The 27,597-nt window shown below is 36.2% G+C and overlaps 1 protein-coding gene across 3 annotated transcripts in view; it reads left to right on the top strand.

Annotated features, from left to right (window-relative positions):
* LOC145690093 (uncharacterized) overlaps nucleotides 1-27,597 on the top strand; it is a 158,921-nt gene that overhangs the window by 63,566 nt on the left and 67,758 nt on the right. Inside the window, exon 1 of one of the 3 annotated variants that reach the window (XM_081764650.1) lies at nucleotides 16,905-17,228. The exons of 1 other annotated variant lie outside the window; for it this stretch is intronic. Coding sequence is in view for 1 of the 2 variants with exons in the window: in XM_081764649.1 (XP_081620775.1) it covers nucleotides 17,554-17,662 (109 nt within the window). In the remaining variant the exon portion in view is untranslated. Of the gene's footprint in view, nucleotides 1-16,904; nucleotides 17,229-17,538; nucleotides 17,663-27,597 lie in introns of those variants that run through there. One more of the 3 variants, XM_081764649.1, reaches the window with a different exon arrangement.

Genomic DNA, 27,597 nt, shown 5'->3' with positions numbered 1-27,597 from the left:
CGATTCAGTTTTCCATTTTTAATTTCTTTCTGCTTTTTAAAATATGAATTAACGAAAATAAAATGTTGCATTCCCACCCTCATTGTCACCCACACGGTAGGACAAAGAGAGAAGTCTCCAGCTCAGGCTTTTCGGAGGAGGTTCAGTTCTTCGAAATACATGTCAAAACATATTAGAATTTAGAATGGTTCTTTTATTCTGAATTGCTTTTGTAACTTGTTAATTAATTTAAAAAAAATACACTGAAACTTTGTATATATTCGCATGGTACTTGACTTTAAAATCAGATATGCGTAGAAAACCTATGATCGTAGCACAAAGTAGAGAAATGTTTGATCTACAAATTACTTTTTGATATACTCAAACGGAATTATATACTTTTCGTTTATCTTAAGAAGTTCTTTTGTAGAAAACACAAAATTGAATTATGAAATTTAATATATTACTTGTAATTATATGTTTTCGGTCGTAAATGGTGAAATTCCTACAAATTCAGTATTAGAAAACTAACAAATACCATTTGAATTTCAATATTTCCGTTACAGCCTTTAAAAGAAAGAAAAGTCATACATCTATTTTTTTAAAGCACAATTATGTTAGTTTTAGAAAGTACAGATACTTTCTTAATTTAATAGATTCAAGGAAATCTGTAATGCTCCAACTTCTTGAGCATTACAATATCTTCCTTTTAATTGAATTGCTAATATATAGATGTCATTGTTCATAATTTCATGTATTGTGAGTTATAACTGATGTTAAATATGTTTGTATTTTGTTATGTAGTCATTCGAAAGTAAAACTTATTATAGAGGACAACATTTTAACTATCTGCATCACAATTGAGCATACATAGTTACTGGTGCTAAACAACCAAGCGCGCAGAGCGAAGGAATTTATTGCAATTCAGAAGAAAGAAAACATGCCCATATACCCATTAATGTATTTTGAGTTGATGTATACTTATGTATATCATGCATCACCAACGAGCAAAGTCTGAATCATCGATCGATTGCTATAATAGAACTAACAATAATTAACCTAAAATAATCAAGCATGCTAGCAGCTAGAATATTAAACATAATCACCAACAATACGTACTAAATAACGCTTGCATCTACTTAACATCTCTATTAACAACTAATAAGTAAATAATATTTGTCTACGACCTACCCTGCTATTACTGATGACTGAACTAATACTTCTACAGTACATCGTTCAACAATCTACAGGGTTAACAATAAAAAGCAACTGAACTTACGTTAAGGCACTTACCTCGTTGAAGAAATATCGGATATTTCACTCTGAATATTTTAAGCATATTGTTTCATCCAAAATTAATATGCCAGATTTATATTTATTGTTCTTGCTTTGTCTATAGGCCTACTATGTGTAATATATCTTGTGCCGTGCAATATATCTAATTTTCTTTCAGATAACACAGGTTGAACTGTTCAAGTGGTGTTATGATTTATTTCTATGTAACCGGCCTGTTTTAATTATATCGGATCGCTCTTCGGGATTATTATCTCTGTTCGACGGAACTGAAACGTGTTTTCTTGATGTTCTTTTCAGTAATTCATATTTCGGTGGTTTTATGCAATCAATTAAGTGTCCACGAATTTATTTTACTCTAACTGCTACTTCCCGATACAATATTAATTGAGAAAATATTACGCCGTACAAACCAAACTCCATCACGTGGTGTACACGTGACAGTGCTATTTAAAAAAAATGCCTAAACCGGGAGACTAGTTACCATGGTTTTCTAATGAATCTTATTCTACATTCTACTGACTCCAATACGATAACGACACGAACACAGAAACTTCGAAGATAGTAGAAAATGTGCTACTCTTCAGTGATATTTGAACCCACGATTTATTGTGTCCCGTGATCCGAAGTTGGGTGCCTGAGAGCACTCGGCTTTTGTTAATCATTACCACTAAGCCACTGCACCCCCCCCCCTATCCCCATGAACATCCAAATAATAAACACAGATCATCCACCCTTTCGAAAAGTAGCGATTCAGTTAATAATTTCTGGAATGGCAATTCATTATACTTATATTATTCCAACTTTGATAGTCGAAAACGACGAGTAGTAGTATCCAAGCCATAGTTCTCAGGTTTGCTGAGATGAATAGTGGCTTTCCAGATGTCGTTTCTCCATCGGTATGGAGGTGAGAAGAGGTGAAAAGTGGGGTGGGAAGAGGGTGACGTACTTAGTTTTATTATTACATCTTCATTAAAATCTGTATCATAGAGAGGAGGGTTTTCAAATAATTTCCTTAAACCTATGTTTTTCCCTGTTCGAAATGAAATCTTTCAGTTTTACGTCCCACTCTTATGCCGGTTAGGCTAAAGAGACGGTGATTATGAGACATGAGTGAAATTGTGGAATGAAGAAAGTGGGAGGAAATAGTAGAACCCCGAGTAAACCCACGAGCACGGTGTTTGTCCACCACAAAGTCAAAGTCCACACGGCGCAAGCTGGGATCTAACCAGGGATCTCAAGCTCCGAAGGTGAACGCTCTACCACTGAGCCATCGCGCCCCCATTCCTGTTCGAAGCATATGAGCGTTTCAACTAGTATTATTTAAAGAACAGTATCACAGTTTATGCTGGTAAATAATGTTCCTTGTGTCACTCAGATATTGATAACTTTATGTTATTTTTTGAAAATAACGATGTTAGAAAAGATTTCTCTTACTTCAGTACTTGAGCGAAATTTATCAGGCAGGGTTATTTATTGCTAAATTGCATGACGTCACAATTGGTTTAAAGACGTATTGCTCAACATCGATGAGAACATTCTTAGAAACACAAATTGTTTTAGATCATAGTATTTTGTGAGCGCTAAAAAAAGACATAAAATGTTATTATCCTTCCTTTGTCTTTTACGATACCACGAGAAGTATAAAAAAAAATCGCAGTTAAGATTGAACGGATAGTACAGAATTTATTTTCTCTTGAATTAAGAATTTAGTCTTTATTAGACTGTAGATTGATTGAATTTTCTTTTTAATTTAACTTTTGCTTCCTGCTCAATTTGTATCTTTCTACTACGCCTACTAGTGAATAAACTATCACTCTCTGGTGTCGTCAGTATCGTGGTAAATGACATTTCAAGGAAATGTGATAAAACAGCGTGTGTGTGTATATAGAGACCTATATATAGAGAGACGCATTACAAAACATATCTGAGGATATTTTTAAAAATACCGGTGCGTATCAGATGGTTTAGAAATCGTCAAATCTAAAGGAAATTACAAGTTTTCCTCAATCGAAATTGATAAACACAATTGGTGTAATATGTGTGATGAATGAAACATGTTGTAATTAGTTGGGAATATCTATTTCATAGAAATATAGGGGTTGGACAAAAAGTCTAAAACGTTTGCAAAAGTGTGAAAATCATACCTGGTATGGTATGGGGCCTCCTTTTGCGTCCAAAACTGCTTGAATCCGACGTGGAATGGACGTATACAGCTCCTGAATCGGGTGTGTGGAATTTTTTACCATTGTTTCTCCAAAACATGCTCCAGTTCCTTAAGGGATGCTGGTGGAGGATAATGAGACCGATCACGCCTTTCTAACTCAGACCACAATGGCTCAATGATGTTCAGATCTGATGATTGTGGGACCCAGGGGAGGTGTGATAGCTCCTGGTCATGCTCCTCAAACCATGATTTCACCGTCTTTGCAGCGTGACAGGGTGCCAAATCATCTCGGTAGATGCCATCACCATCAAGGAACAATTTTGGGCCATGGGTAGAACTGGTCCCCCAAAATGGACTCATACGCCTTAGCATTCATCGTTCCATGCAGGGCTATGATGGGACCTGCGGAAAACCACGACATCACTGTTCATACTGTAACAGAACCACCCCCATGCTTTACTGTTGGGAGCAGACAGTCTGTATCATAGGGCTGCGACGGTGTTCTGCATACGTAAGCACGACCGGCTGTTAAGAGAGTTTTTTTTTTTTTTTTGCTCAGATCGCGCCTTTCAGTTTCGGCACCTGAAAGTTTAACCGAAACAGGGCTATCATCATTGCAATCTTCTTTGCTTTATTATTTTTTCATCATTCATTTGTTTTTCTATTTGGACAAAGGTGGACAGGGACGAGGGATAGGAAAAATGGACGAAACCACAACACTAAGAAACAACAAAAGATAAATTTTGACAAAATCAACAAAGAAAAAAAAAAGAAAAAAAGAAAAAAGATTTAAAAAAAAATATATAAACCTAGTACCTAGTACCTCCTAACTACCTAGTATTTGTTCATCTTCTAATTTTCCTATTCTATTCTATTCTCGACTCAAGTTTAGCTTACTCTAGTCTTCAATTTTTTCATCCTCGTTCCTTTTATCATACTTAGCCTTTCTCGTATGTTTATCATCATCTTCATAGGTCTAGGTTTCACCTGTATGATAGGCTTCCACCTAGGTTTTATGATCATCTTCTTCATTGAGTCAGGTTTCTCCTGTATGATTAGCTTTCCACCTATATAATATCCTTTCCATCTATTTTTGTATTATCATAATCTTCATTGGATTTAGATTTCACCTGTGATGGCCTTCCACCTGTATGATAGGCTTTCCACCTATATAATAACCTTCCACCTTTTTTTTGTATCATCTTCATTGGATTTAGGTTTCACCTGTATGATAGGCTTTCCACCTATTTTATTTTGTTCTTTTTATTTTTGACATTTTTTAAATTTAGGTTTCCTCCTGTGTGATTTTTAAAAAAATTTTTTTACTACATTCTTCTAATAGAGGATGATAATATTTGCACCACTGAACTCAGCAACATTATTATACACTTACATTTAAATATTGCACACTTAAATAAGCACTACACACTCCTGTGTGTGAAAACACAACTTTTCCGTAATAAAAGAACATACCACTATCACCACACTGCACACTACAACACCCATTCACTTTTCTGCGATCGCGTAAACCTTGATTTCCTTTTTGATCCTAAGCGGAGTTAGTCATTTCAGTTTTCCACAATTGACTTCTATGGTTCTGATCCTCAGTGCAACGGTTTGAGGTCCAGGACCCACTCGGAGCACTTAGTGCAGGCCCTGGTCAGTTGTGTCCTGCCGCCGTGAGCGCTGGGACCGGTGTTGACACCTACACGAACAAGGTTCGAGGTGGACACTGTATGACATTTACCGAGTAACTGGCTTTGATGTGCATAGGATCTTTAGTGTATGTTGTGTATATGCTATTTTTGATTTATTTTGAAGTTTACGCTATTTCCCACCACCTATTTCCGTGCACACCCGCTCAACACATCCGGAGTTCCAATCCGGCTGGATGCCGGGGATGCGTCGAGCGCACATTCACACTATTCTTCCGGGGCACGCGGAAATCCAGCGTTCCTGGAGCAAAAACTCCGGTCCTGGAAGATACTCATTTGCACTCTGACACATTCATTTTCATTCCTTAGTGTTTTCTTTTACATTTTGTTTATTCCTGTGTCACATTTCCAAAACTCTTTCTCTTATTCTTGTTGCCTTTTATATAATTGTTTTCTTAGATCAGAATATTCCTTTGCTATTCTACTTAATATTTTGTAGTCCTTTTCCTTAGCTAAGACTTCCCCTGTTTCTTTTGTTCTGATGTCATCTCTTCCCTGTAATTGATATTCCAAGAGGGGACACCATAAAATATGGTGTTCCGGCGTGCCTAGTTCTTGGCATTGGCATCTGGGATGTTCTTTCAAACCCATTCTGTACAGGTATTGTTCATATGGCCCGTGTCCTGAGAGATAATGTATCAGTCCTGGGTTGGGGTCAAAGTGCTGCCATTTGAGACGAATATCAATTTTTGGTATTATATTATACAATCTACGTGAGACATTGGTTTCTTGCCAATTTTTGTTCCAAATTTTTATTAGTTCGTTTTCTATATCTTCGACCGTTTTACTTTGAGTGCTTAGTAATTCTTGTACTTTCCCCATGTTTGATTTTTTTAACCAATAAATTGCAGCTCTTTTCCTGATAATTAAACTTATTGGTTTGACTCCTAACAAGACATTTAACGTAATAAGCGGTGTCGTACTGAATGCTCCACTTAATCTTATTAATAAATTCCTTTGAGGTCTATCGACATTTTGTTTTAAGGTATTATTTTCCAACAATCTGTGGGCCCACACGCTTGAAGCATATGCCATTGTTGCACTTAATAAAGTTTCTTGATATAATTTAATTATTTTCCTTGGTAGTTTGTACGTGGTATTTGCTATCGATATTAACTTGTTTGCAACTTTATGACCCCTGTCTACTATATATCTTATATGTGGCCCAAAATTTAGTTTTTCGTCAATGTGTATACCCAAGTATTTGAATTCTGCTTCCCTTTTTATCGTATTAGTTCCTAATTTGATTGTTGGATTCCTACGCAGTTGTGTACCGAACAACATATACTTTGTTTTCTTCGCAGATAGCCTTAGCTTACTTTTGTTACTCCAATTTTGTAAGATATTAATGACTAATTCTGCTTTAATTTCTAATTCTCTTCGTGAATTAGCTGAGATGATAATTGCAATGTCGTCAGCAAATGCCACTACTCGGTCTATTTCTTCTTTACTATTTAGAATTTCCAGACAGGGCTGCAATTCTATGTTCCACAACAACGGTCCCAAGATCGATCCTTGGGGGCATCCTTTCTCTGTCTTAACTACAATATTCCCTTTTTCACCTTTAATAAATATTTTTCTATCGGTAAAGTAATTCTTAATAATGTTTAATAAGTACTCCGGTACATTTATTTTGACGAGATTTTGAATTAATGAAGGAATCCAAAGATTGTCGAACGCGCCTTCGATATCCACAAATAATGCCAACGCGTATTTATTTACTGAACAGCTTCTTCTAATTTGTTCTAGAAAGGTGTTGAGAGCATCTTCTGTCGATTTGCCGGGCCTAAAGCCAAATTGTAGTTTATCATTTTCAATGTTCCTAACATTATTAATTCTACTAGCTATGACTTAAGAGAGTAATTGTTAAGAGAGTAATTGATCTTCATTTAAAATATATATTAATACGTTGTTTAATTGAAGATGCATAATCAAGTTGACATTGCAAGGAATTGTAGGCTGCCATGTATGTCTGATATGGATAGAAGAGAGGATAGCAATCTTTATTGTGGAAGTCTCCATCAACATAAAGAACCTGATATATGATAACTAGAAATTGTAATTCCCTCCTTTTACTGTGATGAAAGTGGGATATTTTACAGAATTGTTGACCGTGACAGGACTTTTGGGCGTAGATGAAGAATACGACGGCAGTAAAGACAACATCCAGTTAAAAGAAAAAATAAATAATACAGTAGGAAGCAGTAGATGTGATCCGAGGTATCTTAATGAAAATAAGGAAGACCAAAAATACTACTGACAAGTGAGAGTGATAAAAACTTCTCCGAATTCTTAAACTGTATGAGGAGTGAACTCAAACGAACCACCGTTGATTTTGAACAAGACTTAAGAAATAAACTTAACCAAAAGTTGTCATCTTTAAGCTCGACAACAAGTTCTTGGAATTTCGGCATGAAATGATTGGAGATGGAAAAGAACATAACAAGATCGTTGACGGAGAAAAAGAAGTAATGGCCATTGTAAGTGTGGAATTGCAAGAAGTTGGAAAGGCTGAAGAAGACAGCGGCAAGGAAGAACAAATAAAATTTGAAGAATTTTGCATATGATAAAATTTGAAGAACTGTGTCATATAACTAAAGTAGAAGAAGAAGCTGAAGAGGAAGTTATTACTGATGAAAAAAACGACAAGTCTATATAAAATTTGAGGAACTGTCTCAAGGATTTCCAACCGTGACAAAACATAGATAGCAAGAAAAACAGGAATTGGAAGAAGTACCGGAAGAAGAAGAAAAAGAAATCTCAAGAATATTTATGAAACCTTAGGAAAAGGAAGAAAAGAAGAAAGAAAAGTAATTCGGATGAAAGATGGAAATATCGGAGAAGGAAGAACAAGAACTTGGGGAAAAAACAAGTACAAGGCGAAAGAAAGAAACCGAAAATTAAGAAAAATATAAACTATAGACAAAGGAGGAAAAGAAGTATGAGAAGACAATTGAAGCAGTTGATACCTTGCAAATCAAGAAATATAAGAAGAAGATACGTGATTCACATAAAGATGCAAAAGAAGAAGAAAGTTGATATGAGACGACGATGTTGTGAGGACAAACAGAGAAAAAATCACCGACGTAAAAAGAAAATTAAGAACAAAGGTGGTGTTAGGATGGATATTACAAGTTTCTGATTCAATGGTGTGCTCAATTCGCAAAGTTTTAAAGCTGTTAATGTTTTCTTTGTAAGTTAATTATTTAATGTTAATTATTTAAATTGTTTTAAGAAGCCTGATTAATGTTAAAAGTTTTATGAAATTTCTTAGTAAAAAAGAGTTTTTTTTATCAGGCAAGCTGGAGTCTGTAATGCGCCGCTATTATACAGGATGTTTCAAAACAACACCGACAACGTTTCGAAGGTGATTCCTGACACCAAAATAAGATAAAAAGTATAGACCATCCTGGGTGCACAAATGCTTCTTTTCGGAGTTATAGGCTCCCAAAAACATAAAAAAAATGGACTTTAAAGGTCCATAGTTCGAAAACTATGGAACCTACCGTAGTCGGGTCAAGACTTTACATATGAACTAGTATGTGTCCAATTCAAATATCCATGTTTCAGAATCCTGTGGCACTTCCGCAACAATTTTTATAGAGGTAGTTTGTGAGTACTTCAAATTATATGCCCGTAGCCAAACTCCCACTATAAAAATTGTTGCATGAGTACCTTAGGATTCTGAAACATGGGTTTTTGGATAGCGTACATATTAGTTCCTAACTGAAGTCTTGACCCGACTGCGGTAGGTTCCATTGTTTTGGAGCTATGAACCTTTGAAGTTCATTTTCTCATGTGGGGAAATACTGGGGAAAATGCTACGAAATAGAGCAGGTTCTATCGACAAGAAATGCCACAGGATATGCCATGGCATGGGAAATGCTGTAGCATTTGCTACTTTACACGGTAGGATATCGATGATACGATTTGCTACGAGAAATGCTACGATAAATGCTTCCGTCTAAAACTAGCCTTACCTTGGTGTCAGGAATTACCTCCCAAACGTTGTAGGCGGTGTTTTGAAACTCCCTGTATAGCTGACATGTATAATCAAGTTGACATTACAAGGAATTGTAAGCTGCTATGTACGTCTGATATAGATAGATAGCATTTTTTATTGTGGAAGTCTCCATCAACATAAAGAACCTAATATATGATAAACTAGAAATTGTAATCCCCTCATTTTACTGTGGTGAAAGTGGGGGATTTTACATATTATCTTCTCTTCTTGTATAAATCTATTGTTATCTTCAAAATACTCACCTGTGTAGGTCTATGTGAATTTTCCATCCATTTTCTTCTTTCATTTAACAATTTTAAAGATTTCAATCTAAAGCAAATCAATAAATAGCACCAAGGTAAGAGTTCTGGGCCTTCATTCCCTAGTGACTTTTCGCAAACTTGCGGATGACAACGCAATGTAAATAATGCAAGAAGTATTACACAGCCTATAGCAAACTAAAACGAAAATTTTGCGTTGAGTTGATGCAAACTGGTACAGAATGAGGCCGCTAGTTCCATTTCAGATTTTGCTTGGGGGTTTGGAGTAAAACACTCTGATATAAGATTTTCATGCTTTGCCATTAGTATATTATTATATTATTGATTAAAATGAGTACACAGAATCATTCGGAGGAGGATGAAAATGAATATAAGTGAAAAGGTCATGCACAGAAATGGAGCACTACCGCTGATCGAAAATTATATATGAATAAGGCAGTTCTGCATTCTGAAAATACAAGCATGGTTCATGTCGTGTATGAAGCAACGTACGCAGAAATAAGTGAATTATAGAAGGTAAATTAGTCACACGTTGGGCCAAAGTGGATATAGAAATAGGGTGAAGTGATGAGAATAAGTGTCCTCGACATAATCTGAATAACATGATATAAAGCCATACATATAATGAGTGTATAGCTAACTAAAAGCACCAACGTGATCTAAATATACATCAGGTATTGTTATAGAAGTGCTTAAGAAGCATACAGACAAAACAATAACCAAAGTACTACACTGAGAAAAATCCGGTATCCGGACAGCGGTATATTGTACAGGTACAAATATACGGTACCCTTATATTTACTACATAAATCAGAACGGAGCATACGTTATCTATATCCTACATATGTACTGCCCTTAGGTGTTATATCATGCCGTTGCAGGATGTCTGACATTTAACAGTCTTCCGGATATTACATACGTATATGTAGTCTATGTTACATACGTCAACTATATGTTACATACGTCCATCTGTATGTGAGATCCTAACCACCTATATGTAGCTTTTCATTCGTACGGAAAATACGCTTAACACTTGTACGGAAAGTGTGTATAAAATATACTTTGCAGTTATACGATTGATGTACGTTAAGTCCAAAAACTACAGGATTACCCATGTAACCTACGTTTTTACGTACGCCACATACCACTTTTTTCTCAGTGTATTTCAGAGGCATTAAGTTTTCTTACCTTCCAAATCAAGAGCACAATGTTTGAGATCCCAATAGGATTTGAACCTAACTTTATCATAACACAAAATTTTACACAGTAACCAATGGAACCTACACAAAAAAGGCCTGCTTTGTGAAAAAAAAAACTAATTAAGTTACCAATTAATCAATATGGTGATTCTTTAAAGAGAACGGGCAAGAAAGATTAATAGGTATTTATAATGGATCACTGATGGAGGACGACAAAAAAGCTAAAACTGAACACGCGTGGTCCAAAAGGAACACTTGCTACATGTGAACACTTTGTTGCAAAGGCTCCCACAAAATAATCATGGTATCATACTTTACAATATGGACAATGAATCCAGTTCAGAAATTGACTGGTGCTGGGCGAGTGAAAGAATCCGAGACAAAAATCACATTAATCAGTCGTGGAACCACTAGAAGCTACCGACAAAGCCACAACACTATCTTCCTACGACGTACTTTCATGTGCGGCCTTTGTTAGCACCCCAGCACCGTGCTTGCGATTTCTCTGATTAATAGCTTTTGCAGGAATTCTGTTTTTGGGAGACCACAATATCAACCAAAACAGCAACCGTACTTCAGCAGCGGTACTTGTATTATTAGTCGCATCATCCTTCGTAGAGAGATAATCAGTAGTGTCATGTTGTTCCCATTATACGACCAATCTGTTGAAAGGAAAAATACCAGTGTTCCTAAATCCAGGCGCAGTATTTGCGGCGGAAGCTGATTTTTTTCCAGGTTCGTTAAGGAGATGGCCGAACTGGATCTCAGTGATAGACCGACCAGGATGATTAAAAACCCATTAATTGCAAGCCTTTTTATAGTATGTAAATAAAGGCTTATAAAACGCTTAATCTAGAGGTTGTAGTGCATGTGTTGTTTAGCTATGGAGACACATCTCCGTAATATCGTGCTCTATACAAAATTCCTTTGCGGCGTTTCCCGAGAAAGACACAGTTACATATTATCCATCACAAACACACATAACCTGGGATTGAACCAGGATAAATAAAGTACTGTAACAAAATCAAGAACTACTACGCAGTGACTAAAGAAGTAATTAACTGCAACTAAATTTAATTCGGTTCTACTTTTTTCATCTTTTATATTACGAATGTTATCAGGTTTCGTTTAACGTTATAAATTCTGTTCACTTCGGGATAACATCATTACCGTTTCAAACAAGGATGAATGGCAATTTCATGTACTAATCAAGCATGTTGTGTACTTGGTTTAATAACCATTCTAGTCAACAGAAAATGAAGTTATGGGACTGTAAAATCATAATCAGTGTAATTTGATACGGCAGTTTCAAATTAACGTAATTTTAGCCATCCATGCTGTCTGCTATTATGTACTCTCTTTTCCTCTGCCATTCCTAAAGCGAGATTAATTTTCGACTTCAATATTCTTTCGGAAAATATAAAAGAAAAGTCTTGTCTTTACAAAACAAATATTTTTAAAAACTGGAATCAGAAATTTATCATAGAGAAAATAGGCCTACGACGTAAGTAGTTATTCAGAGCTAGGGATGCGCACGAGACGAGTCGAGACAGAATTTCCTGACAAAATTGGAGTCGAGTCAGAGCTCTTCCAATAGAGAAGAATGCATTTTTCGAGTCGAGACATCACTTTTATAACACACTTTTGAGACGAGACAGCCTCAAATCTTGTCTCGTGCGCATCCCTATTCAGTGCATACTAATAATAAATCAAGTTTGTTTTAAGAGATCGGACCAATCGACAAAATATCAAAATATGAAATTTATTTGACATAATGTATGGATGTACTATAAACCTACTGATGGAAGATTTATTTAAAAAAATACACCGCATCAGTCTTTCCTTCCTTTCTTTTTAAGTTTTACGTCCCACAATTATGCCGGTTAGATAAAGGAGACGGTGATTATGAGAAATGAATGAAATGGTGGAATGAAGAAAGTGAAAAGAAACGGGAGAAATCCGAGAAAACCCGCGCATACGGTGTTTGTCCACCACAAAGTTCACTTGGCTCGAGCTGGGATTGAACCATGGACCCCATACACCAGAGGTGAACGCTCTACCACTGAGACATCGCGGACCCAGTCTTTCTCAATTGGTGATCCGCAAATCCATAAGAGTCTGTCAATTAAGTTTAGAGGGCCCGTGGCACTATTTACATCTCGTAAGTTATAAAAGAAAGAAATAACGCCTTGGACCCCTTATATATGTACTGGGGCCGCGGTGGCTCAGTGGTAGAGCGTTTACCTCTGGCCCATGCGTTCTTAGTTCGATCCCAGCTCGCGCCAAGTGAGCTTTGTGTTGAACAAACACCGTGTGCGTGTGTTTTCTCGGGGTTCTCCCGTTTCCTCCCACTTTCTTCATTCCACCATTTTATTCACCACCACTCATCAGCAGCATCTTCTTTAGTCTAGCCGGCATAACCGTCACCGTGGGAAGTAAAACTTTAATATGTACTGTATGTTGTATACTTATTATAAATAAAGGTTTATCATTTACTTGTTGTTAATATTGCTACCTACCTCTAAAGTACTACTATTACACAAATAACAAAATTTAAAGATGTGAAGCCTATACCTTGTCTTAAAATTAAAAAGGGGTCCGCAAGTCTGAAATAATTGGGAACCACTACCAGGGCGCCCGAAGAAAATTTTCTAGGGAGGTTCCCATCTCCATGGTTGCTATATTATTGTTGAGTTGATTTTAGTTTAGCGTCCCTTTCAGCAGCGAGGCTATATGAGACGTGGACCTACTGATTAACGTGGAATCCGAACCACATGAGCTCCCGCCGGGAATCGAACCCGGGTCTCCCACGCCAAAGGCGTGTACGCTAACCGCTTAGCCACGGGGGAGCTCTTGCTATATTATGTCTGGTATTGAATATACGTGGTTTGCTATATTACGTATACATTTTCGTGAGCCAAAGGGGAGGCTCGGGTCCCACCCTGCCCTCCCCTTCGGACGCCCATGACCACTACACAACATTGGATCGTTATTAACCTATATTAATGCGCGCGCTTTCCTACAGTACAATATATTCGTTACAAGCTTTTTCAGGATAATATATGATCTTTCATTCATTCTAAAGCTCGCATAATATATTGACATGTGTTTGGTTCAGGTGCTCGGAGGCAATTAATCTAGTATTTTGGCTACCAATACCTTTAATGAGAAATAAAATTTCTAGTTTTACATCCCACGATTATACCTTTTAGACCAGGGCTGTCCAAATGGCGGCCCGCGGGCCGCATGCGGCCCGCCAAACCATTTCCTGCGGCCCACAAAGCTTTCATGATTTACGATTGTTATAACTGATAATATTTTAATTTATATTCATTCATTCATTTAATGTTTCCACTCTTCTTTCGGAATAAGGCATCCATTTAGCGCTTCTATACAACAAAAAGGAGCAGGCATCCAAGACAACACTGGAGTCAGTAATGTAACCGTTGCTGAAAGGGGCGATTACTTCAATGAACGAATTTATATTTGATCTAGCTTTTTAAATCAGACCCTTTCTTCCTCGAACTTTGCCTAGAAGCCATAGCGCGCAAGAAATACACCACTTCTTGTGATAAACACAATTTAGCATACTTTCCAAGCTGCAATCGTCTGACATTAGATTTTGAAAAGGAAGCGTTTAATTTTTCTGAGTTCTGTAGAAACATCGAGAGTATCATGAATGGATTTAATGCGAGATTCTCAGATTTTGACAAATTAAAAAAACTGCATAGCATTATTTACTAATGCATTGACAATAAACATCGAAGAACAAGCTCCAAACTTACAGCTCGAACTTTGTGACTTTCAGTCTGACCCATTGTTTCAGACAAGAACAAAGAAAGGAGTAGATTTTTCAGACTACTTTCTAACAAACGTTTCCCTAGCTTTTGTGTGTTGTGTTGGAAAATAGTGTCACTGTTTGGTAGTACTTATCTGTGCGAAAGTGCATTTTCCACCATGAAAATTGCAAAGAATCGCTCCAGAAGCTGCCTTGGAGATTCTTCTCTCTTACATCTGCGGGTTACATCTTTTACAAGAGGAATGGATGTAGATACCAAAGCCCTTGTAAACGCTGCTAGTCACCCTCATTAGTCACATTGAATAGGAATGTTAAATTTCAAATATATTTTTTATATTTTTCTTTTGTAGTGTAATAATAATAATAATAATAATAATAATAATAATAATAATAATAATAATAATAATAATAATAATATAATAATAATAATAATAATAATAATAATAATAATAATAATAATAATAATAATAATAATAATAATTATTATTATTATTATTATTATTATTATTATTATTATTATTATTATTATTATTATTATTATTATTATTATTATTATTATTAGCTGCGGCCCTCCACCTTACTATTAAAGACAGTTATGGCCCTCAGGCTTATTATAATTGGACACCACTGTTTTAGACTAATGGAGACCGATGTATGATGAAAAAGAATGGTTATTTAAAAAAAATGTAGAATGAGAATCTGGGAGGAAAGGAAAGAACCACGAGAAAACCCACGGACAGGATGTTGTTAATCACAAACTCACTGCACCTAAGATGGAACCAGGGACCTCTCACACCAAAGGTGAACATTTTATCACTGAGCTACCGTGTCCTTAAATACTAAATATATATAAACAGTGATGACTTGAGATTCTTCCTGGGGATTTCAATACACGAGGAGTGAAAAGCAGTTTCGCGAAAATCAGCAGGATCGGAGATATGTTTCTGTGGGGAGAGATTATTTCGTAGCTCAGAGGAAGAAATTTCCCCTGGCTCCCCCTGAAATCATAACTGGATATGAGAAATAAAATACGTATCACTAATGAGTAAAATGTGTTGACGAATGTTATTGTAAATTTGTTGGGTAGGAAAATTCTTGTCCACGAGCTTTCACGTCAAGAACGGCCTGAAAAAGGAGATGCGTTGTCGCCATTATTATTCAACTTCGTCCTAGAGTACGCTAGGCCTATAAGGAAAATAAAAGTTAGCAACCAGGGCCTAGAGTTGAATGGTATTCACCAGGTTATGGCATATGCTCATGATGTAAATTTGATAGGGGATGATCGGAGAACAATAGAAAGAAATGCAAAGGCTCTTTTTAAACGCTTGCAGGTACGTGGGTTTAGAAGTAAATGCAGAAAAAAACTAAATACACGGAGGTTCGTCGGGATTGTAATACGGCAAATTATGGATGCTTTAAAATATCAAATAATACTTTTGACAAAGTGGATACTTTCAAATATCTAGGATTAATATTAAGAGATGAAAGCCATATTCATGAAGAAATTAAATGTCGACTGAAAGCAGGGAATTCGTGTTATTATTCAGTTCAACATCTCTTGTCGTCGCGAATTCTGTCAAGGAATTTGAAGCTTACAATATACAAACGATGATCATGCCTGTTGTTTTGTATGGTTGCGAAACATGGTCACTTACTCTGAGGGAAGAACGTAAACTGAAAGTATTTGAGAACAAGATCCTGAGATCAAGATTCGAACCTAAGAAGAACGGGAATGGTGAATGGCGGAAACTTCATAACGAGGAACTACATAATTTATACGGTTTACCAAACATTGTTAGAGTTATCAAATCTAGGAGGCTCAGATGGGCAGGTCATGTAGCCAGAATGGAAGAAAGTAGGAACGCTTTCAAAATCTTAACTAGAAGACCAATCGGAAAATGACCATTAGGAAGACCTAGGTGCAGATAGGATAACAATATTAAGATGGATCTCGCAGAAATAGAAACTGGATCCAGTTGGCTAAAGATAAAAGTCAGTGGAGAGCTTTTGTGAACGCAGTATTGAACCTCCGGGTTCCATAGGCCATGGAGTTAGTTTAATTGTAAACTCGTTAAAGTCAATTATTGATTTGATTTGGAAGGGGCAAATCTGAGTTAATATAACTTATATGAACACTTAATTAGCAATACATTTTTCCAGTTCCGAATGCCAAAATAAAACAAAGGGTACATAAAAAAAGAAAAACTATGTATAAAGTACTGTTACTAAACTAGTTCGTGCAACAAACATATTTTGCACTCACATCTTTTGTAAGTTAATGAGCGAATGAATGGACGCGTTTCTGAAAAGAATATTTATAACTGAAGCCTCCTTGCTATGTTTACGCTGCTTTACTGTTTGTTAAACAGGAGAGAAGAGCTAGAGAGAGTACTTGAAAACAAAACGTCTGGCTCCAAACACCGGATCATCTGTTGGGAGGTAAGTTGAGTAACTCAACTTTTCAGTCAAGGCTGGTTACGTCACTGATAAGACCCCTTCCCGTCCACTGAAACCTCCCACCCTCACTACGTACACTGACTGTAGCGCTACTTCGAAAACAGAGCGGCCCATCCACAGGGGCAAAAAAACATTAAAAAAAGAACTCGAGTCGTTAAACAGTGATTTCAGTTGGGAATGTGTGGTTCATTTATACAAGGGACAGATTGTGCTCGAATCTAGGATGTTTCTATTACGAGAATGTGCGTGTGTGTTTGTGAATAATGTTAAAAACCAGTGAAAGAAGTCTTGCAGAAGAAGACAATTTTGTATCAGTTGGTTAAAAAAAAAAGAAGGTAAATAGTGTTCTACAAAACTTGTTTTCTATACAATGTATGCGTCAGCACTGATAGGAGATATGAGTAATCCTATGGCTGAGTTTTAAAAAGTATATCAACAAGTCGAAATGAGTGTGTCTTATGATACATAAACATAGTAGTAAATAGTGAATTTTTTTTAAAAAAACTTGAAATATAATTCTAAATTGCTTTTAATTTCAGTAAGTTTGTATGTAAACAAGAGGTATTGTTTAGTACTTCCGATTGTATTCTTGCCGGTTAAAAATATCTTAATACACATGATTCGAGTCAGAATTGAAAGCCATTGAAAATATGTACGTATATGCTTGAACCAGGGTTCAAAATCATCATAGTCTATGTAAATTTGATAGAACTACTGGGCCAAGCGCCAACCATCCACTTTGGCTTCATCAGACACTATGAATACACAGGTAATGACATACGTGAAAGACGTTAATATTTCTTTTATATATATATATATATATATATATATATATATATATATATATATATATATATATATATATATATATATATATAATAAACGTATTATTTTGCTCAGCGAGTCAAATTTGCCCTGTACTAAAGGCAAAGCTTGAACAATGGAAAAAAAAAATCATAACAGTCGAAGTGGAGGAGGGAGGAAGAGATAGAAGTGTAAAACAAATAAACAACAACAACAAAAAAACGAATTTCGCATTGGAATGTTTCGACATGGAGAATTAATATATCTGAACATCCATAATTATTAATCTGTGTAAGATTCACCATTAACCACTAGTTCACCCATTAATAGGCCTACATGTGGAAAATATGTTAGAAACATATGGATTACTATAATTAATGCGCGAGCTTCTGACAATAGTATAATTTCACTCTCAGTAAACTTTTAGTGAGAGGATTTTAGTACTATTATTATTATTAAGTGGTGGGAATTCCATTCTCCAGAATTTCGCAAACTTCAATCCTTTCTTTTGCATGCGTCTAGAGCTATAACATTTTAGACTTTTTTTCTTCTGTATATGTGCTCGTTATCATATTGCTAAGTTTGTGAGGGACGAAACCATCTGCCTCAGTGACAGAACATTCATTAAGGTATGAGGTTTTTGGTTTAATCTAAAGCATGGGCGCCCGAAGAAAATTTTCTAGGGGTTGGGCATCTCGATGGTTGCTATATTACGTCTGGTATTACTGATATTTAATATGCGTGGTTTACTATATACGTATACATTTCCGTGAGCCAGCAGGGGCCCCGGGCCCTTTCCTGGCCTCCGCCCATCGGGCGCCCATGATCCGAATGTATGACACTTTTGGTTGGCTAGATTACGTCTACTTTTTCAGGGTCATTCCATAAGTGATGGGGTTGTATACAAATGCGAGAATCAGGAATCCACAAGTTGTGTATCTACAAAATCATAAACTACGTTATTCGATTTGCTGGTCGGGGGCCGCGGTGGCTCAGTGGTAGAGCGTTCACCTCTGGTGCTAGGGGTCTCGGGTTCAAACCCTGCTCCCGCCAAGTGAACTTTGTGGTGGACAAAACACCGTGTGCGTGGGTTTTCTCGGGGTTCTCCCGTTTCCTACCACTTTCTTCATTCCACCATTTCATTCATTACTCATCATCACCGTCTCCTTTAGCATAGCCGTGGGACGTAAAACTCAAAAATTTCATTTCATTTCATTTTCGATTTGCTGGTCTTTTCAACGCCAATTTTCGCATTTATGTCGCATTTATTTTTTTAAATGTAACACAATTTTTTAAATATGGAACGTAAACAGTAATTATATTTTTAGTAGTAAGGTGTATATCTAATTACCTTGATTAGGTGAACATTCTAGCCTGATGTATTTCCTGAAATATAGAAATTAATGCAAAAATTTGAACACTTCCTCTAACGTCATCCTTAGTTAAAGGATAACATGCAGCAAGACATTACCAATTCTTCTTTTACGTTTTCGTGGCTAAGCGGTTAGCGTACACGCCTTTGGCGTGAGAGACCCGGGCTCGATTCCCGGTTGGAGTTTATGTGGTTCGGATTCGACGTTAATCGGTAGGTCCACGTCTCATATAGCCTCGCTGCTGAAAGGGACGTTAAACTCAATCAATCAATCGTCTTTTAAGTTTGTTCTCCTGTCAGTGACAATCATATTATACTTGGAAAAGAATCTCTTGGCATCAACACTCGACACTGACAACCATATTGAACGTAACGAGCTGACCGCAAAAGACCTGTGGTTAACTTTTAAACTGTTTAACAATTATACAATGTCAACTTCCTTATCCTCACTGTTGAGAATTTCAATAACCAACCTTACCTTTAAATTCACGGTAAGAAACCAACAGATCATGAACATTTGCACCACAAAACACAGCCAAGGATTTAAACAACAGTTCAGTTTTGTTGGTCTACATCTTTATGAAGTGAAACAGTTCATGATTGCCAAAATTAACAAGAATTCCACTTTTTTCGTTTTCATTCGTATTTATCGCAAGTGATGCCGAATTTCGCAAAAAAAAAAAAAAAAAAAAAAAAAATCGCGAACAAATAAATGCGATTTCTGTATCTGAAACGAAAAGTTTGAGATTTTCTGAAACATATACGCATTTTTTTTTTTAACGTTTCGCACGTATCGCATTAACGAAAAAGTTTCTTTTCTACTAATGGAGTACCGGTATCATTTGACAAAAATTACAAATTGGGTTGGCAACTTCGTATTACAGTGTGTAGCAAACAATATCTCCCTGTTGATATTTGAATGGTACGAAATTTAAGCGTTTTGTATCTCTCAGATTAAAAATTACAAGGGTGGATCAATTTGATTTGATTTGAGTTTCCCTTTTTTGTTCTCTAAAAATCGTAAAATCTTTTCTCTCTCTCTCTCTGGAAAATTAGACTAGATTTATCCTAATTCATGTTGATTATTCCTATGCAAACTTGTAAGACGTTAAGTGTAATATTATGTCAGTTATTCTGGAACCAAAAAAATTACATTGTTGTCTTATAGGAATCATGAAACATACTCTAGTAAATAGAGATCAGGCTGAAGATAACTTAAGCCTGCTATGACTCATACAACGTTGTTACTGAAAATGGTCGTTCAACTAACAACAAACACTAGTTTAATCTTAGCTGATGTGTTGTTATTTTCTTACTAATGTGTTGTTATGTTCTAGTTTATTGGAATACTATGTATAGGCCATATATTAAACAATTTGTTTTATGGTAATTTGTAAGGGTCCCATTATAAAGTCAAAATCTTCTCTTTATTTAGTATTTATTTACGAATAAATTTGAAGCATAATTTATGCATAACTCTGTTTGAAAAACTTCGAGTATACCTATTTTTCTTTCTTTATTTTCCCTGTTCGTTCTGGGAGTACGGTGGCTCAGTGATAAAACCCTCACCTCTGACGCGAGAGGATCTTGGTTAGATCCTGCCAATGTGTGTGGTGAACAAGGTCGTGTCCGTGGGTTTTCTCGGGATTCTCCAGTTTCCTCCCACATGATCACTTCACCAATTACTTTACAATCATTCACTTTTGTTAGAATTCAGCTTCGTTATCCTATAGGGCATAACTGTATGGCGAGAAATTAAAATGTATTTATCTATTTATTTTTTAAATAAAGATGAGATACAGTATACTACTACGGCCAGTGTTTTACAATTAACAATCTGTTAGGGTTTTGTTTTGAAATTCGAGAAAATTGTCAAATCTTACAGCCCTAAAAGGTAAAATTGAAATTTTTCCCCCCAATAAAGTTCCTATTGTATTTAGTTTGTCGTATTCTCCTCTTGGGTTTTCATTTTCAATTCTCAATTAATAGCACTCAATGCGCCTTTCAATGAACAATATTTATGTGTCAGTAAAATAGAATTTATGTGTCAGTATAATGCTATGTTATATTGTTCCAACACAGAACAACGCGTTAATAGCATTCATTCACGAATTCATAATGTCCACTAACAATAATTCATGGACTACTAGGCGACCATTCAGTCGAACGTGTAGATCGTGTAGATTATTTATCAGGAGCAAAGGTTCCCACGGGAATTATCCCTTTCACAAACCCGTGTATCACGTAGAACAATTTGATGACATATAGTGCAGTTGTGCGAAGATGAATTTTTACGGTTTGCACCATTCAGTGCTAATTTAACAAAGCACTGCAAATTGAGAACAGTTTTAACAGGTATCCATCCCATTTTCCGAAATCCATCTCTCTCTCTCTCTCTCTCTCTCTCTCTCTCTCTCTCTCTCTTTTCTCTCTCTTTCTCTCTCTCTCTCTCACACACACACACTCTCTTTCTCTCTCTCTCTCTCTCTCTCTCACACACACACACACACACACACACACACTCTTTCTCTCTCTCTCTCTCTCTCTCACACACACACACTTTCTCTCTTTTTCTCTCTCTCTCTCTCTCTCTCTCCCTCACACACCTCTCTCTCCCATACACACAGGACCGGCCTGAGAGCAAAATGCTGTGTGTGCAAAAATGAGTTTTGGTGCCCCCTTACAATGAAAATGGGTATAGAAAACTTTCCAATGCTTTCAAGCAACATTTTTATTTGTTGAACTAAAGTTACCACATACAAATGTCTAATTTACATTCAAAATTATATATATATATATATATATTTTTACCATACTACTTTTTATACTTTTCCTCATTTCGGAGTCCCTCTGAAAAACGCATGTCTGCGACAGCACACGTCGCACACGCCTTAGGCCGGCCCTGCTCTCTCTCTCTCTCTCTCTCTCTCTCTCTCCCCTCTCCTTCCTAACTTACCTTTTCCATGCAATGGCCACCTTAAGAAAATTGCAGATCACATCTTCTGATACGTTGTCCGAAGTCAGTCAGTCGTAGTGGGATTTCCTTAATTGTTGTGGTAGTCTACTCATACATTTCTACTTCTGAAATATCAGGGTAAAAAGTAGTGTTTCGTAACGTTAGGTCAGAAACGCTAAACAAAATGGCATCCCTTGTTTCAAAATCCTGGAGTCGCCAGTGCTGTGAAGACATAGGCATTCCATAGGTTACTTGATATTTAAATGAAAGTCTTCCCTCCATAATTTAGCATAGTAAAAGGGGGTGGGGAAAGCATCACTTCCTATCACAAAAATCTGATACAATTGAATTAGAACGAAATGACGGTTCTACTTGCGTTATTCCTCCACTTCCTCTTGTTCCGTTTTGATTCGTAACAGTTCGAGGTGAACTTGAACTGCGGCATCTAAACTTGCAACTTAGCATGTCCATTATACCACGCAACAAAACACAAAACAAAAGAAACAGTAGTAATAAAGAGATAGTCCTTCACGAATAAGAATGAAAGTATGACAATTTACTTATCGAACCAAACCAATTAGGGAAAATGCGAGTGATAGTACCACTAAAATGTTTATACTTATTAGCCTTTATTGTAATATGATTCAACTATATTCAACTTTATTTGTCCAGCAGAGCTACTGTAGGTAGGCTGGGAAAGTTGGGCGATATTCGGATATGGAGATCAAAAATCGATATCGATAAAATATCAAAACCTTATCGAAATACTAAAATGATCGATTATCAGAATCGATTATAAAATGTAAAAGATATTTAAATATCTGATATCGAAATATCAGAAAATATCGCTTTATTGACAAATATCGATCAGTACTATTTTTAATTTCGATATTTGAAAATGACGGCAGATCGATTATATCGAGATATCAAACAGCCCTACCACTAGGTAGAGCTGTGCGATATACGGATATATCGACAAAATATCGATTAATAACTTTTTCTGATATCACTATTTCGTTATTTGAAATATCAAGTGATGGATATATTGAAACATTGCACACATCGAAGAATAGAGGGACAGACATCTGAAATAATCTTTTCAGCATGTAGAGACAGCGGGACTCACAGGTGGATTTTAGGGCGCAGGTTGAGCCTTTGAAAATATTCGGGGGCAGTGATCATTTCAGGGTGGATCGGAAAATTTCTCCCCTTTCCGAGCTACGAAATTCCCCGGGGCATTTCCCTGATTAATTTCATCCTGAGTTACCAGTAGTTTCACAGTACTAACTTTATTCCACGGTTGTTGAAATCCCAGCGGTAATATATTCTGAAATCATCTCTGTTTGGGAGGCATTGCTCGAATTCTTCATTGAAAATGAAACAATCAAACTGGAGATTGGACATTTTGGGTGGGAGAAAGGTAAATTTTGGGTGAGAGAATGGTAAATTTGTGACGTTGCGCCCAAACCCTTTGGAGGATGGACACCCATGTGTAGGGGTCATGAAACTTGCGAATTCGTTGAAATCTCAAGTTGTTAGATTTTTATTCGTGATCATCATATTTTCTTCTCTCATAACGCTGCTAGAAAGTGAAAATGATTCAGCAAATTAACAAAAGTAATGTTCAGTTATTGGTTCTCTGAGAGACAACTATTGGTTCTTGTATCGGGCGTTATCGAACATAGCTTTAATTTTTAAAATTGAAATCATCAAAATATCTTAATATTGATGGTATCGAAATATCGCAATATGGAAATACATTGATATATCGATCAGTAAAATTTTTCGATATTGATGTTATTCGAAAATATCGATTGATCGATGTATTGAAATATCGCACAGCCCTAAGCAGAGATAGTTTCTTTCGCTGTGGTTAAGAAGTAGTGTTCCCACGAGAAGAGACGAGACAAGAAATAAGAATTTCGCGTTTCGTCTCGATTCTCGGAAAGCTTTTTTTTGGGGGGGGGGGTCGGTCTCGGCTCGAATTTCTTCTATTCTTGTTTGGTAAATTTACGTACAAAAGTTATGCTGCCTTGATTTTGTTTCTTAATTTCATCTGAAACTCTTTCTCATGATAAGAGGGTCCTCGAAAGTTGTGATACAACTACATTTAAACTATATTAATTATTGAAGTAAGTTGTGTAATAACTTTTGTATCTTTCAACTTTGACAAATATTCTTCATAATGTTCGTACACTCACTTTATCAGTTTATAATTTTTATACTGTGAATCATGTAACAGTAAGAATGGTCCAAAATTCGGGAATTGTTGCTTTTTTTCATCTTGTCAAGAAATGGAAAACTTACTTCTCGTGTAGTTTTTGAAATAAGAATTTAGAGGAGACTGTGGAAATTCCTCGTCTCGCGGACAACTCTATTAAATGTATATGAAAAATGGAAATTAAGCAGCTGGAGTGAAGGAACAGTTTGAAAACTAGGATTGTTAATATCACGTTTAAAAGAACTGAGTAATAATGACTGCATAAACCCCGATATTTATTTACGTCTATGTATAGAAAAAGAGAAAATAGTTATATAGAAAGGAGAAAATAATCTTTATACCATTACAATAAATAGATCGTTCCCTGTAGTACAAAAAAACCATAAAAGCTACACGCAACATCAACAAGTGTATGTTTAATTCACTTGTATTGAGGTTATGCAAAAAATTAAGCTTTATGTCAATAGATTGCTTTATCAGGTCTATCACTCGTCGAGCCACGTTATTGCGTGCAAACGGTATCATTCAAATGACTGCTCCACTTTTAGTTTAATGACTACTAGCAAGTCACAACACGGTCTGTCAATAAGTTTTTGCTTTCTTTGCGGTCATTGTTATTTCCAAGAAATTTGTCTGCTTCATGATTTATTTCCTCCATAATTCCTTAGCATTAACGCAGGAAGTTGCACATGGAGTTATTTAGTCATATCTTTATCATTTTTATTAATATACGGACAAGTAAGAAGTGTTTATCGCTTTTAAGTTCACGTTTACAATTCAATGTACTCTGTATATGCTGTACGAGAAATAGAAGATAGCTTTTGCATATAGATGTATTAACATAAAGACCGGAGGAAAAAAGTTTTACTTTGTTGGAACCTCCTCAGTCTGTGACCAATATGTCCCCATTAATCGGATTGTCCCATTTAGAGAACAAAACATTGTCCCAATTTAAAAAAGTAATATTTGGCACAGTTTTTGTTACAATAAAAAACATAATTAAGTTTTATTGTAATATAGCTAAATATTCATTATGTAACAAACTATACAATAAATATTGTTTTGTTCGTCATTTTAATTTTATAGAAATAACTAGCCTTTGGCTAGGTTGGGTCTCTGCCCCCAGACCCTCGCTCTTGCTCGGCCTACGGCCTCGTATCTCTTATACCCGCAATTCTACAGAATTTCAAGTTTCTTTTCCTATTTTAGCTATCTGAAAAGATAACATTTTGTATACCAAAAGAACGCTCATTTAAATAACATGGAAATTACTTCATCCTCTAAAAACTAAAAATATTCATTTTTGGCAATTTTCCCGTGGGTTAGTACCGGAAGGCTACAATCATGACAAATTTCATTGTTCTGATCCTGCCGGAAGTGCCTAAACATTTTGGGGTGTAGAAGATGTCACATATAAATAACATGGGAAAGATTTTTTCAGTTCCGCATAAAACCACTGTAAAGTTGGAAATTTTTATTTTTAGTGATTTAATTAGGTAACGCTAACGAAAACATACAAGCATACCGTGTTTAAGTTTTTATTCTGATTTCAAGTACCTAAAACATGAGATTATTGGTTCAAAAACCAGCCCATTTAAATAACATGGGGAATTTCTTCATCTCCCTTTAAGACCCCTAAAAATAAAATTTAAAAATGCTCACTTTTGGCAATTTTCCTGTGGGTTAGTCTCGGAAAGCTACAATTATGCCAAATTTCAACTTGCCACGCCAACCAGAAGTACCCCTTTATTTTATGTCAGTTCATGGAGTATCTTGGGGTTCTTCCGTTTCCTCACACTTTCTTCATTCCACCATTTCATTCATTTCTCATCATCATCGTCTCCTTTAGCCTAACCGGCATAAGCGTGGGACGTAAAGCTTAGATTTCCTTTTTTGACGTGTATATATATATATATATATATATATATATATATATATATATATATATATATATATATATATATATATACACCGGTTGATTCAATAAGAACGTACCAGGCCTATATCGCAGCTAATACTGCACGTAGAGCCTTCAAACAAAAGATTGCATTACAAAATCGTATGTGTAGAATGCAATAAAAATATTAGCGAGACCAGTGGCGTCTCGTAAATACCTCCAACTGGGGGCAACTTCAAAATTTGCAATGGAAAGTGGTATAACTGTTGAAATCGTTCGAAAGGACATTAAATGTAAGGCAACTTTTAGAGAACAAACTTTGTCATGAGCTCCCTCGTGGCTAAGCGGTTAGCGTACACGCCTTTGGCGTGGGAGACCCGGGTTCGATTCCCGGCGGGAGCTCATGTGGTTCGGATTCCACGTTAATCAGTAGGTCCACGTCTCATATAGCCTCGCTGCTGAACGGGACGCTAAACTAAAATCAACTCAACTCAACTCAAACTTTGTCATATCCCTTCCGATTTAGCCGCTAGAGGCGTTGTTGCAGACTTGTATCTGACTACCCTTAGCAGGCTTTTATCTCAGCTAATAATGCACATAGAGCCGTCAAACAAACAATTAAACTACCAAATCGTATGTGTAGAATGCAATAAAAATAGTAGCGACAACAGTGGCGTATCGTAAATATCTCCAACGGGGTCATCTGCAAAATTTGACATGAAAACAGGGGTTGGTTGTGCCTCCATTAAAACAAGCGCACAATGGGAGAAACGTCGAGAGGAAACACCCTCGCACCATCTGATTTGCAACTAGTAATGCGACCGTGTTGCTGCCAACGAGGAACAAATATGCCAAGGTGTTTCCTCTCCTCCTAGTATGTTTTTACTATGAAATTATTCATTCCAATATATAGCCCATCTTTTAGTTGTTGAAATATGTATGACAGTAGTCGAATATCTTTCTATTGTTATCACACATATGAAATAGTGTGTGTGGATATTATTATTTTTTCTATAAACTGCACTTTCGTGGCACCGTCCACATCGATTAACCAACCAATCAGAATTAAATGCGCCTGTCTTTCTGCCATTCGAAACAGTTCCTAATGCACACTGAAAATCCGCTCAGAGGTCGGGCTTTAAAAGGCTTTCTTCAAGATATGCTTCCGGGGAGGCTTTGATCTATTTCAAGTCTATCATGAACTCATTTCAGCTCCGAACAATGGAGGTGATTGGGAAGACTAAGAAAAACATGTCATATTCTATCAAATTCGATGTTTTTTATTTTATTTTATTTATTTATTTATTTATTTATTTATTTTACGAAAGTTATTGTGGACTATATTTTTATGGTAGGGAAGAAGGCGTTAATACGCCAATCATTCTTCACTGATTTCAATAACAAGCACAGAAAAAAAAGAGTCCTATGATTTTTACGATACTTGTGTACTTCAA

The sequence above is a fragment of the Thermobia domestica genome, chromosome 7 (assembly GCF_964235325.1).
Source record: "Thermobia domestica chromosome 7, izTheDome1.hap1.1, whole genome shotgun sequence".
Taxonomy (NCBI): Eukaryota; Metazoa; Arthropoda; class Insecta; order Zygentoma; family Lepismatidae; genus Thermobia; species Thermobia domestica.
This window is presented reverse-complemented; position numbering and strand designations above follow the sequence as displayed.